Here is a 15,916-nt window from a genome sequence, read left to right as displayed (position 1 = left end):
TGCATGGATAATATGAAGTAGTTTTACTGTGTACTTTTTGAGTAATCCTATGTCAAAATCCTTAATTAAGTCTATTTCGCCCAAATTTGACATGGAATAAAAACTTATTTTCCATAAGTAGTCCAAGATTCATACACTACTGAACTAAGTACTTCCCAGACTACCTGCATGGATAATATGAAGTAGTTTTACTGTGTACTTTTTGAGTAATCCTCTGTCAAAATCCTTAATTAAGTCTATTTCGCCCAACTTTGACATGGAATAAAAACTTATTTTCCATAAGTAGTCCAAGATTCATACACTACTGAACTAAGTACTTCCCAGACTACCTGCATGGATAATATGAAGTAGTTTTACTGTGTACTTTTTGAGTAATCCTATGTCAAAATCCTTAATTAAGTCTATTTCGCCCAAATTTGACATGGAATAAAAACTTATTTTCCATAAGTAGTCCAAGATTCATACACTACTGAACTAAGTACTTCCCAGACTACCTGCATGGATAATATGAAGTAGTTTTACTGTGTACTTTTTGAGTAATCCTATGTCAAAATCCTTAATTAAGTCTATTTCGCACAAATTTGACATGGAATAAAAAACTTATTTTCCATAAGTAGTCCAAGATTAATAAACTACTGAACTAAATACTTCCCAGACTACCTGCATGGATAATATGAAGTAGTTTTACTGTGTACTTTTTGAGTAATCCTATGTCAAAATCCTTAAATAAGTCTATTTCGCCCAAATTTGACATGGAATAAAAACTTATTTTCCATAAGTAGTCCAAGATTCATACACTACTGAACTAAGTACTTCCCAGACTACCTGCATGGATAATATGAAGTAGTTTTACTGTGTACTTTTTGAGTAATCCTCTGTCAAAATCCTTAATTAAGTCTATTTCGCCCAAATTTGACATGGAATAAAAAACTTATTTTCCATAAGTAGTCCAAGATTAATACACTACTGAACTAAATACTTCCCAGACTACCTGCATGGATATTATGAAGTAGTTTTACTGTGTACTTTTTGAGTAATCCTCTGTCAAAGTCCTTAACTGAGGACAAGATTCAGTCTATTTCACCTAACTGACGTGGAATAAAAACTTATTTTCCATAAGTAGTCCAAGATTCATACATCTTGTCCTCTTTTAAGGATTTTGGATTTTAGGATTTCATAGGATTACTCGATATGGATGATCTTCAGTACTTAAGGGGAACTTAACGTGCAGCAAACAAAGATTCTGAGTCAGAAGCGTCCGTGTAAACTCAGAGATGAGTGGAGAGCAAAGGCATGTGAGATACTGGAGAAAACTGGCCGAAGAGCATGATTCTTAGACGTTGTGAAGTTCATTGAGCGCCAGGTCAGAATCACTTCAGATCCAGTCTTTGGTGACAAACAGGACACTTCACCTGTTATCAATGAGCTACAAGAGCAACCAAGTTACAGGGGAAACTGTCACAGGGCAAACCACAGCGGAGAAGAAGACTGATTCTATTCCCTGCCTGTGTTGTGATGCTGGTGGTCATGTTTGGAGCAATGTTTTAAGCCAGGAAGAAAGACACACAGAGATGACGCTATGGGGGTGGAGTGGCTCAGTGGTTAAGACCTTACCCTGTGTGCGAAAGACATCATGGTCGCAAGTTCGATCCCACCCCTTGCTGATTGTACTTAATTCCATTGTAAGTCGCTTTGGATAAAAGCGTCTGCTAAATGACATGTCATGTAATGTAATGAGAGAAACTGGACTATCTAAAGAAGAAAGGTCTGTCTTGAATCGTGACCGCATTGAAAGAACCTTGTCCAAGAAGACAATCAAGTGGAGCTTTAACCCTCCAGCTGGGTCCCAACACGATGGCGCTTGGGAGTGCATGATACGGATGATCAGGAAGATTTTGTGCTCTGTACTCCGTCAGCAAACCTTGGAGGACGAAGGGTTCCATAGCGTTCTCTGTGAGGCTGAAGCTATACTCAACGATCGCCCCATCACAAGGCTGTCAGATGACCCCAACGACCATCTGTTACCCCTCAAAGGAAAACCAGTTCTCCCACCAGGACTGTTCGACAAAAGGGATGTTTACGCGAGGACAAGGTGGAAACAAACCCAGTACATCTCGGATCTCTTTTGGAAGAGGTGGATCCGTGAGTACGTCAGAAATGTAACCAGGAGAAGAGGAGCTTTGTCCCTGGAGACCTGCTCACGGTTGCGGACTCCACAGCACCACGTGGACCATGGATGCTAGGAAGAGTCCTGGAAACCTTCCCTGATAAGAGAGGTCTGGTGCGTGTGGTTCATTTAAAGACCAAGACAAACATCATTGAAGCTATAGAGTAATTGGTTCCCATTTAAATGGGCTATTTTTGTTGGTATTTACAATTTGGTGTAATTGGAGTGTGTGAGCCATATTCATTTTGTATTGTATAATTTGGTTTGTTGTTTTTGTTACATGTGTTATGAGTTAAAGTTATTCCTGCTGTATGATATATGAAGGAAAATAAACCTGCGAGATAATTGTAACGTTACTGAAATTTCAGTTTTTGCTATGTTCTAAAACTAAAATCCTCCGTATTAGCAACCTGAGTCAGTACAGAGTGATTTATTATTCTGAGCTGTTTGATGATTGTAATCCCAGTAGAGCTGTGATATGCGATAACGATCCTGAAGTACAAATGAGTTTAAATCTTGAAAGTTATGTATAAAGAAGGTCAAAGTAAAATAGAAATGTGCATTAATCATTTTCAATGTCATCATCTCTACACTAGGGGGCAGTCACACACTTTAAAAAAAACAATGCTCTCACCAAGAGTAACTGAGACAACCACACACGTCATCATTTAACAAGACATTTTTCTTTTATTCAATAAATAATTTACATTATAAACAGCTGGTGTGGCACCACATTTACTTTACTAACATATTAACACAGTTTGATCTTTCTGGTGAAGTGTGTTTTAAACCATTACAAATATGAACGATTTCAAACAAAAGAAGAGTTAATCAATGAAAGAAAAAAAACCCATAAAGTGCTTTCAACTCAAAAACATCAACACCCCAGAAAAAACCTTCTACTTTAAGAAGCAGAAGAAGAAGAAGCATTTAATGTTTTACTTCATCTGCAAACACACAAGCAAAAACCGAGGGTGCCGAAGTCTGTGTGTGTTTGATGGAAAAACATCAGATGTACAAAAACTGGGCCGAGAAATTCAAAACACAACTGGTAATATATAAAATGTAAAACTCCACAACTCACAAGAAAACCATATGTACAATCTTACACTTACACAATACAAATGACATCTATTCACACAAGATTCCATTTTACAATCATTTGTTTGTTTCTCTGTTTCCGCACCAGCAGCAGTAACGGCTGCCGAATACTTCAGTGTAAATGATGAAAGACGGTCAAACTGAGCTCCAGTAGTAACAGCAACATGTGTACGGATGACTCACATCACAGGTGAACGTAGAAACCTCTCACAGCACGAGTGTCGGGGACAATCCCAGGAAAACGCGAGGAAAGCCCAGACTGCAAAAATAGAATCCAATTCTGCTTTTACAACTGTCACTTTCACACACAAATACTAATTATATACCATTAAATACTGCATCTCCCCAGTGTGAACGCTTGGCACAAGGGCTCGCTGTGAAGCCACAGAATCACGCCTACAAACATATGCCGATCATTGAGTCGGTAAAAAGCACAGTCAGGTGGCGAGCGCGATCTACACCGCGCTCACTGATGAACGCCGTTCGTGCCCTGAAGCTACGTTTGTTCTTTTTCTTTTTTTAAGCAACATTCACATCAAATACTTAGTAAAAAACATAAACATTGTCTGATAAATGACACTGGATACGATGTAGAGATGAAGAGATTATTCCTAACTGTTCCATTTTGGGTTTTTCCACTCGGCCGATCAGAGTCCAGTCCTGAAATCTTGGGTGCAACAAAGACGTGGGACATATGTGATCTCATTTCTGGGAACTCCAGCAACCACAAACACACTAAATTAACCACAGACACTTTGTTCTAACGCACACACACATAACCCAACAATATGACCCATTAATCTCTAAAGCAGACAACTGGGCATGCTGACCTGATCCTTTTGGCTCGAGTGCTTCCTCCACAAGGTTCAAGCTTTTCCAAAGTTGGAAACTAATCAAACATAGACTGCTTCTGGCCTTAGGTTAACAAAAGACCCTGTCAGGTCCTCTCGCTTCGCCACATGAGCCACAGGGAGCTTCAGTGGCTCGGCACCAATGAGACGGATCAGGGGGAGGGAGGATCAGCAAACTCCTCTTTCTGCAGAAGATCATCTTGTCTGGTTTCCCATAGGCACGCCGCCTCAGTGAGAATGTGGGATTTAATCCCAGGTGGATATCCTGAGCTCTGTGACGGCCGGGCTCTCTCACCGCTGCGCTCTTCAAAGACCAGTCGTATGAAGCAGTTAAACACATGTGATGATAGGTGGACTCCCCGCGGCTTTAGAATGAAGTCGAGACAAACGAGAAGCCTCTGAGCGACACAGTCTCTCACACACACCAGGACGTCGTCGGAACACAACACTCGGTCCATAATAAGACGGCGAGGAGGTTGAGGAAGAGCAGAGAAAGCACACATGTGCCTCTCGGTGCTGCGCTGCCCATCAAAGTATCCTTTTCAAAGATGTGGTAGCGCTCGCTGTTTGAATGCAGCATTTTTACATCCTCAAAGGCGTAGTAGGCTGCCATGGTGAAGTTAACGTCACCAGAGGAGAGGAGGTCAAACACGCACGACTGAAAGTACAGATCCTCCACCGGGAGCCGCTCTTTACACCTTGCCTTGGCAGACTGGTAGGTGAAGCCCTGTGCTCCGGTGCTGCTGCTGCTCCTGGTTCTGGCTGCGCTGTGAGGCTCCGCTTCTCCAACCCTGAGGTTCCTGAAGTCAATGCGCTGGTTTGCAGGACAGCCATGAAGACACAGGTACAAGTCCTGGTTATCGCCGTCCTCCACGGAGTTCACTACTTCCTCCGGCATCCGGACAGCAAAGGTTAGGTAGTGGCCCACCTGCCGCACGACTATGGTTGTCCCAATGTACCGGGCCTGAATCTCCACGTGCTGCCCGGGAACCTTCTCCACCACACGCAGGGTGTTCGCGCCGTGGCGATCGCCTCCGTTCTTTGAGCCGTCGGCAAACGCAGCAGGCAGCTCACCGGTCTCTGCGTGGAACATCTTCTGGTCCACGCACTCCTGGAAATTCTTAAAGATGATTGTCAGCTGCAGAAGGAAAGAAACGAGAGAACCGTCAGAAAACCTGGGAGACACTTGCAGCTCGGACAAGCCCGCGTCCACCGAGCCGTTCAGTCTAGTTCAGCTTGTCACAATAAACCCTGATCTAGGACTACAGAGTGTCGCCTGCCAAAGAAGAAGAAAGCAACACACTAAACAAAGGAAGGGTTTTCTCTACCTTTGCATGGATTTGTTGTGTCTCATGAAAGACGACGCTTTTATTTTGGTGCTTTTATTGACACAAATACTTGACATAATAAACTAAACTGAACCAAACCGAATCCTAGGAAACCGGATTCAAAAGCAAAGTGCTTATACTTGAGCATTAAGAGCATGTTTGTGCAGTATGTGCCATCTACCCCTACTTTAGTGTCACATTTCAGCGTTGGCTCAACACAGGGGAGGCCAAGGTAAACGCCCTCAAATAACATGAGTCTGGGCCATGTAAAATTAGACCTCAGTTTGCAGACACAAAGACGATCTATTCATAGCTGAAAAACCTGCCTGTGAACCCCAGAACTATGCTCCAGGGAATGGCTTCAGGCCAGGACACAGTAATGTACTCAGCGGCTAATTAAGTGAGACTGATCAGCACTGTGAGCTGCGATAACACGACAGAGCAGAGACTCTTCCAGAATAACCCGAGCTTCACTTCTGTCTTCATTCCCTTCATCCCCAGCTGACAAGTCCCACCTGCATCACGTCTTGTTTTTGTTTCCTACAGCTTTTAATAAAAAAATGCCTCCATTATCCCTTGATCAGAATAAAGGCTGAAATAAGCAGACAGATTTATTTGCTGTAGCAAGAGCAATTTACCAACACAGAGCTCTGCAAATGCAGATCTGAGCAGAAGGCCATGTTTGCACAGGTGGCACTGGCAGCTGCTTTGTTTTCCCTTTGTCCAGAATCAAGAGGTTTTATGGAAAAAAAAAAAGAAAAAAGAAAATTGCTTCCAAGACCAACAATATAAAAATGTCATTAGTCTAAAAGCTAAAAACCACATGAGTGCGTTTTAGTGTATCATTAAGCAACCCAGATTACTGCAAATGATTCGCTCTACAAAGCAAGTCCTTAAAACTCGCTCTCTAAATGCTTCACATACAATTCTGTGTAAAGGCCACGATCACTGCTGCACACTTTGCCAAAACTGGACCAACTCTAAGTGAACTAGTTGAACCAAAGCTCACGTATGTGTTTTAAAGGTCTTCAAGTCGTATTAGAGACAAACTAAACAACACTGGACTCGAAGACTCATTTACACCGTGTTTCATACACTGTGTGCACCACGCTCTTCCACTCACACACCAGTGCATTCTACACAGAAGACCATAACGATTAATCGACTAAAAAAAAAAAAAACGAATCTTCAATTATTATTTTGCTCGTTGTACATTTTCTGGTTTCTGAAATCATCAAAACAAATGACCATTTAAGAACATCAGCAACACAGGTGAGCATTTTTCTAGACCAAACGACTAATCGATCAACAGATGAACATCGGTTATGAAGACACTCACAGATAACACAGATAACACTAACTTCTTCATCTGTCATTGAGGAACTTGTCCAAACACACACCAGAGAGCACAGTCTGACTTTCACACTCACAGAAACATGAAAACCTTACGGCGACACGACCTCTGTCAAACCGTTGATCCACAGGTCTAAAAACAAGAGCAGTTTATATTTATTTATTGTTTTCATTTGTAATAGTTTGACTTCACCAATGTTTTGTATAAATCTGAGTTCACTCAGGTCGTTGGCCTCTCAATAAATGCACATTAATGCAACATTTTTTTTTTCAGGATATTACAAACGAAAACTGAACCCACAAAAAATGACAAAAGAACAATTGTGCTTTAGTTTGCATAGCTTACATTTAACTTATATAACTGCACAAGATGTCTGAGTCACTTTATAATTATGAACAAGATTTGCGTGAGGACAAGATGACAAATGACGATTTCTTTTTCTTTTTTCTTTTTTCTTTTTTAAAACAAAAAGCTGTAAACTGACAACAGTGGACAATTAATCCACGTTACACACAATCATCTACAGTTTTTAAGGGATGAGCAGATATGACATTCAGTATCAGTATTGATCCAATTCTGGTCAAAATCACTGGATTGAATATGCAAAAAAGATTGAAAATCCAATAAATCCAAAACCTCGAAATATCACATAAATGCTGCAGAGAGACGTGCGTTTGGTAAGTGCAAGATAAAAAGATAAAAGAAGAATAAAAAAAAACAGTACAGTATTATTATTATTATTATTATTATTATTAGGGCTGTCAATCGATTACATTTTTTTTAAATGAATTTATCGCACAATTTTCTGTAATTATTAACCTGAAGCTTATAACAGATATTTATTCACACACACACACACACACACACACACACACACACACAGTCTCCTGCACACGTGACCATGTCGCAACCGGAAGTAAACAAACAACGTAGACAGTGTTTTTTTTTGTTTTTTTTTGTTAAATTATTTAAGCCGTTTACGTTTTCATTGATGAATCGATTATTAATCTATTACTATCTATAATCTATCTATTCGACAACCATATTGATAATCGATGAACAAGATTTCCGATTGTTTAAGCTTCTTAAATGTGAATATTTTCTTCATTTCTTTGCTCTGGATAAGAAGAAGAAGAAATCATTAAAAGCATTAAAAACATTTTTTAAGGTTTTCCGAAATAGCGCTAATTGTTATATAATGGAAAAAAAGGCTGTGATATCAATATTGGTGTCACGTAGGGCTGGAGATCACGAGAGACACCAGGATACGGTATTAACCTGAGCGATATACTCAGCTCTTCTAGTGGACTAAAAACTTTTTTTTTATACTAATGCACAAAAAGAATAATGTTTATTTGTAGCATCAGTTAAAAAAATGTGCAACTCAAATGTAATATAATATCGCCACACAAAATATTGCAATATTTCACATATCACTTTTTCCCTCCACCCCTATAGTACCAGACATTAAAACGTGACATTTAGCCATGCATCCTTTTTGGTCCCATTTTCTGTGATGTAAGAGATGATAAATTCAACATTTAAGGCTCCTGGATACTTGCCGAGACAAAACAAAACATGACACAAGATCCTCACCTTGCTTGTAGCTGTGGCCAAAGAGCCCGGCACCACAGGGGTGTTGGTCACCTGGACAGACAGGTATTTGTTATGAATAAGCGGCCACGCCCCTTCCACCTTGCACGTTTGGAAGTCGTCTCCAAAAGTTCGGAGGTGTGGATCTCCAAAGAAGCCACAGTGGGTGTAGTTGGGCGGCGCAGTGTGGCGTGGAAGACTGCGCTCGTAGTGGCACACTTCTGGGCCATCGGAGCGTTCCTGGCTGTCGGGCGGGAGTGGAGGAGGCGGAGGAGGGAGCGGGGTCCCGGCCCGTGGCTGGGACGTCGGCCCCTCTTTGGAGCAGTTGTGTTGACTCATTAGATCCTCGACGCCATGCTGGGCAGAGTGGTACGCCAAGTCGCCTCTGCAGGTCCGTGCGGTCCGGCGTACGCAGCTGTTGTACACTCGCAGCGCCGTGCAGAACTCCTCCTCCGGTCCAGAGTTTGACGTGGACGCCCAGAATTCTGAATTACACTTGAGGATCTTGCACTGCAGACTCACTGTGAGGGAAACACAAGACACTGGCTGTTAGTGTCAAATTTAAATCCAATCAGTGGTACAGATGATGTTGTTTGACATAAAGGCTGAGGTACCACATCTGCAAAATAATTATTATTTCATTTATCAGCCAATTGTTAAATAATGACAACTTTCTCTTCTCAGAAACGTGAATTTTTGATTATCAGTTGAATTTTTAGTTGATGCATTATTTTAGTCATATGCGCGTACTACACAACACAAGAGTGTTGTGTAGTAACAACACAATCAGCATTTTTCAAACTGATTTGAAACTTTGTGGTTGCGCTTCTGTCCAACCCGAGTAGTAAGTGAGCGGGAAAGATCCCTCCCAGGGTCAATGACCTCTGTTTATTATAGGGAAGGCGACTTCCTTTTCACACGCAGCAGCTTTTGGCTTCCATAAAAGTGATAATACCACCAATCCTAATCCTAATCTACGCCCTTTAAGATCAATGCTGCAGACTATAGATTGTTGTTGTCTGTTTTAATGCCACAATGCTTTGCTGTGAGGTGTTTCCACACTTCACTCCTCCTCAACTTTTATCACCCAAACTCATCTCATCGTCATGTTGTTGTTCGATGGGACGTAACTTGCAGGGTTCTTTCAGTCTACTTAAACAACAAGGAATTCTTTGATTATAAATGTTGACTGTTATTTTCCAAACATCAAAAAGTCCCTTTTTCTTGTTGGGATTTATTGACATTTAAGAAGATCCCACTCAAAATCATAGATTATCAAAATAGATGGTGATTCATTTAGTAGTTGATGAATAGATTCATTGTAGCAGCCTTAAGATGAAAAGCTTGTCTGTTACCTGAACATAAGTTGCCTCAGATTCATTGTATTGAATAATATAATATGATATAATAATATAATGTAATATAATTAAGATAGTATTCCAGTGGTAAATAGACTTCTTTTGTATTTTCCAGCTGAACACAGCACTTTTTAAAACATGTCAACACAACCTCTGCAGATGTTCGTTTCTTTACATTTCAATATTATGAACATCCAGTTCCATGACTGAACCACAGGACGGATCAAAAGTGACTTTGAAGGCGCTGATGTGAAACCCTGACACGATGATGCCCCAAACACAGCCGCTCCAGGAAGACGCTGTGTCGCTGTGTTTCGGCCTTTTCTCGAACACATTCAAATAAAAATACAACACACAAGAAAGAAATGACTACGTGTTGTCACATGTTGCGCTTTAATCACCAGCGCGTTCACTTTTAAGCCAGTTGTCATATTTTCCAAACCCTCATCGTCTGTACGTCAGCACTTTGCACTAAATCTCTGTAGTCGAACACATTTCAATCATTCGAACCGACTACTGCAGCCAAACCGAACCATTTGGCTACATTTATGACTATTTGAGCGATCACTTCGTCTTATACAGGAACTAAGTCAACTCGAGTTTAGTCGAAAAATATCACTTGAATAATTCGGCTAATAAACAGTGACCGAAAAATACCGACTTCATTGCTGAACGTTAGAAATAGTTTGATAGTGTGTAACCTATTCAAATACATGAAGGTGTAGCATGTGTAAATCAATCAATGAGTAAATAAATCAATCAATCAAATCTTACCGTGAGGGAAGAGTGAGAGAAACACGGCGAGGACTCTGCACACTTCACGCGCCGAGGCTCTTCCTCTTTTCCCCATAACCATCCATCCAGCTCGGGGTCGCACTTCACTCCTCTCCCTGGTCAAAGCGAAGGAGGGAAGGAGTTAGAAAAGTCCATCAAATCAGTGTGAGTCGTCCTCTCATCACTGACAGCTAACGCGCTGTTGACTGTGTCCTCCACTGTGTGAGCGTTGCTGCTCTCACACACACACACACACACACACACGCAGGGAAGCGAGCTTCCTTTTAGGGACTGTCGGCAAAGTGTAGCCTCTGCAGGACACGCAGACCCAATCACAGCTGCTGCTCCTAAACCCCCAACTCCTCAAGTTTCAGATTACATCCCAGAGTCCAGACTTTTCTACGACAACCGACTCTGCACGAGAAAAACCAATCAACCGAATTGTTTCTGAGATGACGACAATAAGCACAATGTGCACTGCACACAGACTAATTATATCGACAATAAAAACACACACGACTAATATTTATTCTTCATTTCACTATTCAATCACTGCCAGGTTACATAAACCAAAATGGTGGCTACAAGCCAAGTTTACTAACCCACTACTAGTCAAACTTAGCACAATTATACTCAAATTCACCTCCAAATATGTCATGTTATGAATGTTTTTGGTAATATTCAGTGACAGTTACAGCAGTATAACAAAACATCAGTACATGTTGATAATGTTTATGTGCCAAAATTTGAGGTAAGACAAATGTTTATTTAAAATGATCTGATATTTATCACAATAACGATTGGCGTAGACGGATTCAAATGTTTTATTGTATCATGATTTGTGGTTATATACCTATTTACTATACGTACATTAGTATTAATTATGTTCATATCAAATGTAGTTGGCAGTTGTTTTCTTAATTAATGATTTCATCAATGTTTCATTTCGTAAGAGATATGTGTTCTGTTTTTTTTTATGGTTCAAGACGATGTGTTACAATTAAAATTACAGTTAAAGAGAAGAAGCATGAAAGTTTCCATGTATGCTTCACAAGTTATTGAAAGGACTAATCGATTATTTCTGCCGTCTGTCCACAGTTCATTAGGTTATGATCAATTAAATCACATCAAACTTAAATCATATAAACATAATAGTGATTTCTGTTGTTTCTGACATATCATATATTGACCAACTGAATTCCATGCACAAAGATCATTTTGGAGATATTTCTCTCACTTGCTTTATACAGTATGTATTCATTCAGCATTACGTGTGATGACTACATTATGATCTCTATGAACAGAACAACCCAGCAAATGTCTAATGAAAAGGATTTTGGCTGCAATTATAACCTGTAAAGCTCTTTTTCTGATAATACCCAGGTACCCTATGTAAAGTTTTTTTTCATATGTTGCTTTAAAAGACTTGAAGTCCTTCCCAGCGGCAGCAGCAGCAGCAGGCAGTGATCCCCACCTCTCAAAGCAACGACACACCCTTTTTTCATTGCCTTTGTACAAATGGCACATTACTGGTGTCTTTTACAGCAAACGCAGCAGACAGATGGCAGAGTGCACTCAGGTTGTACAGTAGTTTTCCACAGTGTCTTTGTGACTGCTGTCCCTGTCGTGGATGATGGATATGAGGTCTGAGTCTGAGCATGTTTTCAACAAGGGTGGCCCCGTGCACACGAACTATGAAATGATGAATGCTGCTTAAAGGTAGAAGCTGCTCTGACGCTGTTCTCCTTGGCAGCAAAGTCGGGTTTTATGTGGATATATACGTGTGACTGATATGTACCATACATATATATATATACATATATATATATGTATATATATATATATATATATATATATATATATATATATATATATATATACATATGTATGTATATATATATATATATATATATATATATATACTGTATGTATGGTGAGAATAAGGAATACACCACCTGTTGCTGTGACTGCAAATAATTGTATACTATACCTTATACTATAGGGCTGAACGATTTTGAATAAATCCCTAATTGCGATTATTTTGACAGAAATTGCGATGTTACAGGGAATTGTCATTTTTACATGTGAAAAACATGTTTAAAAAGATTACTGTGTGATTATACTGTGAGAAACAAATCTGTTCTCTTCAGTGTGGAGAGCAAGATTCACCTAAAATGTTTTTTTGACACAGATATTGTGCCACCTGCGATTTGAGAATTGCAGTGCACTGTATTGTGATTTTGATCAAATTTCGATGAATTGTTTAACCCTATACTGTACTAGGACTATACATACACCCTAAACATTTTTTTTTTTAACATGAATTGGCCTTTTTCTGACAATGAAATGACTTATATTACTTATATGTTTGTGAGTAGCCTCATTTATTATATACTAACATATTTTCCTCACAAACACACAGTCACAATTCTAATAAGCACTATAAAGATTTACATTCCTCATCCTCAACAGACAAACATGGTGTGGTTCCAGCTTCTATAAATCACTGCCTTTTTATTTGGGCCATTTTTGAGCATTTTAAAGACATTTTACATTTCTCATACTGAGACCATGCAGTTCAATAATGCTGTTTACCATTCAGACAACATTTCCATCCTAAATAACCTTTGCTGTTCTCAATATTTGGCATTAGTAATATTATATAATACTATTAGTATTAATGTAAATGTAATGTTTACGTAAAAACCAAATTCCATCCTCCACGTGACGTCATGATAAAGTGTGCAGCTTCACATTTGCCTTGTTGTTATATTTGGACATAATGTAAAATAATATCTTGCGTGTGTTTGATAACCGCTGTTTTGTTCCGATAGATGGCGCTTGATATGAAACCTGAAATCATGTCACAGACGCACATGGTACGACAACCAGACCTGTCATTACTGTTGGTAGTTCTGGTCTCAGGGCAGTCGATCCTCCTGACTGAGGAAGCAGCTTCGCCAGTGTTTTTGATTTTTAAATCAATTACAAATGCAGTTTTAAAAACAATTCCTACAAATAGATCTTAACCATTCAGAATGGACGGTGTGACGTGACTCTGTCAACTCAACAAGCAAAGTAAAAAAAAAACCCAAAACATGTTGTTTAAAATCCAAACGACGCGTGGATGACACGAGACAAACCCACCTTGGCGACTGCATGAGCTCTGTGCGACTCTGGAGTTCGTTCTGCAGGAACCAGGAGACCGAGATCAGGAGCGCGAGGAATACACGGTGTCAATATCTCCCTCTTTCAAAAGAGAAACGCGTCCTGCGGCTCACACTAATCCAAAATCAAAGGCTCTGTGCGGCTCTCCGTGCGTAAAATCCGCCAGTCTGCACATGGTGTCCGACGATCATTCAGCCGCTGGAAGTGTTCCGCAGTGTGTCTCCTCTCCTCTGTAGTTTCAGAACACTTAGATCTCCACGTCCATGGCTAAACTCAGCCTTATCATCAGTCGATGGGGAAAGGAGACATTGTTATAGATGAAGTCCGTTAATTGCGCTCATCCGCGCGGTGAATCCAAGGTGTTAGTTCTGCTCGACGTCGGGGAGAAAAAAGCCCTGCGGCGGCTGCTGCTGCTGCTGCTGCTGCTGCTGATCCGCTGTCTGCATGTTGTGAAATGGTTAGTTAGAAAGTGTGAGAGACAATGATCGACTCTGCGTGACGCCGCTGGGAAGCCCCAAATCTCAGCCGTGGCCCCATCATTTCTGCTCTTTCCTCAGAGGCTTTGAGAGAACAGGTTTCACAGAATCCACATCTCAGCTGCTGCAAACCCCAAAAGTCAGGATTTTTGATCCACGAAAGCAAGAAATCCACGACACATTCTGTCTTCATTCAAACCTAATTCCCTTGATTTTATCCATTATTTTTGAACAGTAGTGCCTTTTGCATCTTCATATTCTAGAAAAGAAATCAGATTTTCAAACTGCTGCTTTATTCATTCTTCACAGTGAGTGCAGCAGCAGCAGCAGCAGCAGCAGCAGCAGCACTCCCTCATCTCTGCAAATCACAGGTTGGAAAAAGACAAATCCATAATAATCAGGATTTAATGGAGGATCAGGTGGACAAACAGTTTGCAGCAGGCAGGCAGGAGAAGAGGGGGGCATGTGCTAAAGCTAAAGCAGAGTGTGGCTTGCACCTGTGCTTTAGGATCCGACTGCATGCAGGAAACTACCTCCCCCCCTCTTCCTCTCCAGCTCTCGCACTCCTTCTCACTGACTGTCTGCTCCAGTTTCTGCAGGAGAATTCATCACTCCAGGGAAGGAGCCACAAACACAAGCCTGTCACAGTCACACTCGCGCAGGTGTGGTTGGTTTTATTTTTCCACCTGTCACATCCCATCATCCCTCTGTGTGACCCTCAGCTCAGAAGTGCTCGCTGCTGTGCTGAGTTAGCATAAGTGATCCACTCTATATATCACTAGATGCATAAACAGTTCTATCTATTATTATTATTATATTTGTGCATCATAGCAACAAAGGAAAGAAGAATTCAGAGTCAGCGGCTCTCTGTCGTTTCCTTAAAATAACAGGAATAATAAAAATGGTTGTAACTGTTGCAAGATTTCTCCATCATTATTAGTCATGGGTGACGGAGCAGTGAACAGGACTTCTTTTTAAATCTTGCTTCACATCCTGGCGATTTCTTCACATGATCACATGTCGTGCTTCATCATAATTCCATGTGCTCACAGGTTCAATTCCCAACCGTCTGAAGAAATGAGCACATGTTTCTGTGACCGACGCAGAATAGTGAGTGTGGAGACATCATGCTGTTTATCACAGGCTCTGACTTCAGAGGTGCCGCTCCGTTTTCCCCTCGTGTTTTCTTTGTTTGTCAGTAGTTTCTTCATCTGTGAATGTTTTGGATGTCCTTGTTTGTTTGTTGTGCATCTTCTTGCCACTCATTCTTCATCTACCGCTCCAATTCGCCTAATCCCCCCCAAAATCTGCATGTTTTTGGACTGTGGGAGGAAACCAGAGAAGGTCTCACACACACACACACACACACAGTGAACACCTGCAAACTCTATGCAGGTTCAGGAACCCGGGTCAGAGTGCTGACCACTACACCAACCCAGTTTAGACCAACCAACAATTATTGAAATAAATGTGACAATCAAAAAGTCCATTCTGGGAAATTCTAATTCCTGCCAAAATATTCTTGATTAGATCTTCTTAGTTGTCAGGCTTTTATTTTCCTTGTGTGGAAAAAAAACTGAGCATTTTTGGGTTTTGCGTTAACATTTGAACAAAAACAGACTTTTCATGACATCACCTTAAGGCTTAAGCTTTCATTTTCTTCTTCTTCAGTATTTCAGCCCCATGGCGTGTTGTATGTTAAAGAAAAAAAAACCCTTTAACCAATGTATACTCTGTGAAGTACTC

At 40.6% G+C, this 15,916-nt stretch overlaps 1 protein-coding gene across 1 annotated transcript; it reads right to left on the bottom strand.

Moving 5' to 3' along the window:
* Positions 1 to 2,831: 2,831 nt before the first annotated feature.
* rgma (repulsive guidance molecule BMP co-receptor a) lies at positions 2,832 to 14,482 on the bottom strand. Its single transcript, XM_044036708.1, has 4 exons — positions 13,674 to 14,482; positions 10,527 to 10,642; positions 8,398 to 8,915; positions 2,832 to 5,257 (listed from the first exon to the last, which is right to left on the bottom strand). Exons 1-4 carry the CDS (start codon positions 13,685 to 13,687, stop codon positions 4,535 to 4,537), a joined length of 1,371 nt encoding a protein of 456 aa, XP_043892643.1. The 5' UTR covers positions 13,688 to 14,482; the 3' UTR covers positions 2,832 to 4,534.
* Between the last annotated feature and the right edge of the window lie 1,434 nt (positions 14,483 to 15,916).

This window comes from Solea senegalensis, linkage group LG10, assembly GCF_019176455.1.
Source record: "Solea senegalensis isolate Sse05_10M linkage group LG10, IFAPA_SoseM_1, whole genome shotgun sequence".
In the NCBI taxonomy this organism is placed as follows: domain Eukaryota; kingdom Metazoa; phylum Chordata; class Actinopteri; order Pleuronectiformes; family Soleidae; genus Solea; species Solea senegalensis.
This window is presented reverse-complemented; position numbering and strand designations above follow the sequence as displayed.

Excerpts from the sequence above, each read along its gene's own strand:
- rgma (XM_044036708.1), bottom strand. Across the intron at positions 8,916-10,526 it reads TCTCTCACTCTTCCCTCACG|TGAGTCTGCAGTGCAAGATC; the intron begins GTAAGATTTGAT and ends TTTCCCTCACAG. Across the intron at positions 5,258-8,397 it reads TGGCCACAGCTACAAGCAAG|CTGACAATCATCTTTAAGAA; the intron begins GTGAGGATCTTG and ends TTCCTTCTGCAG.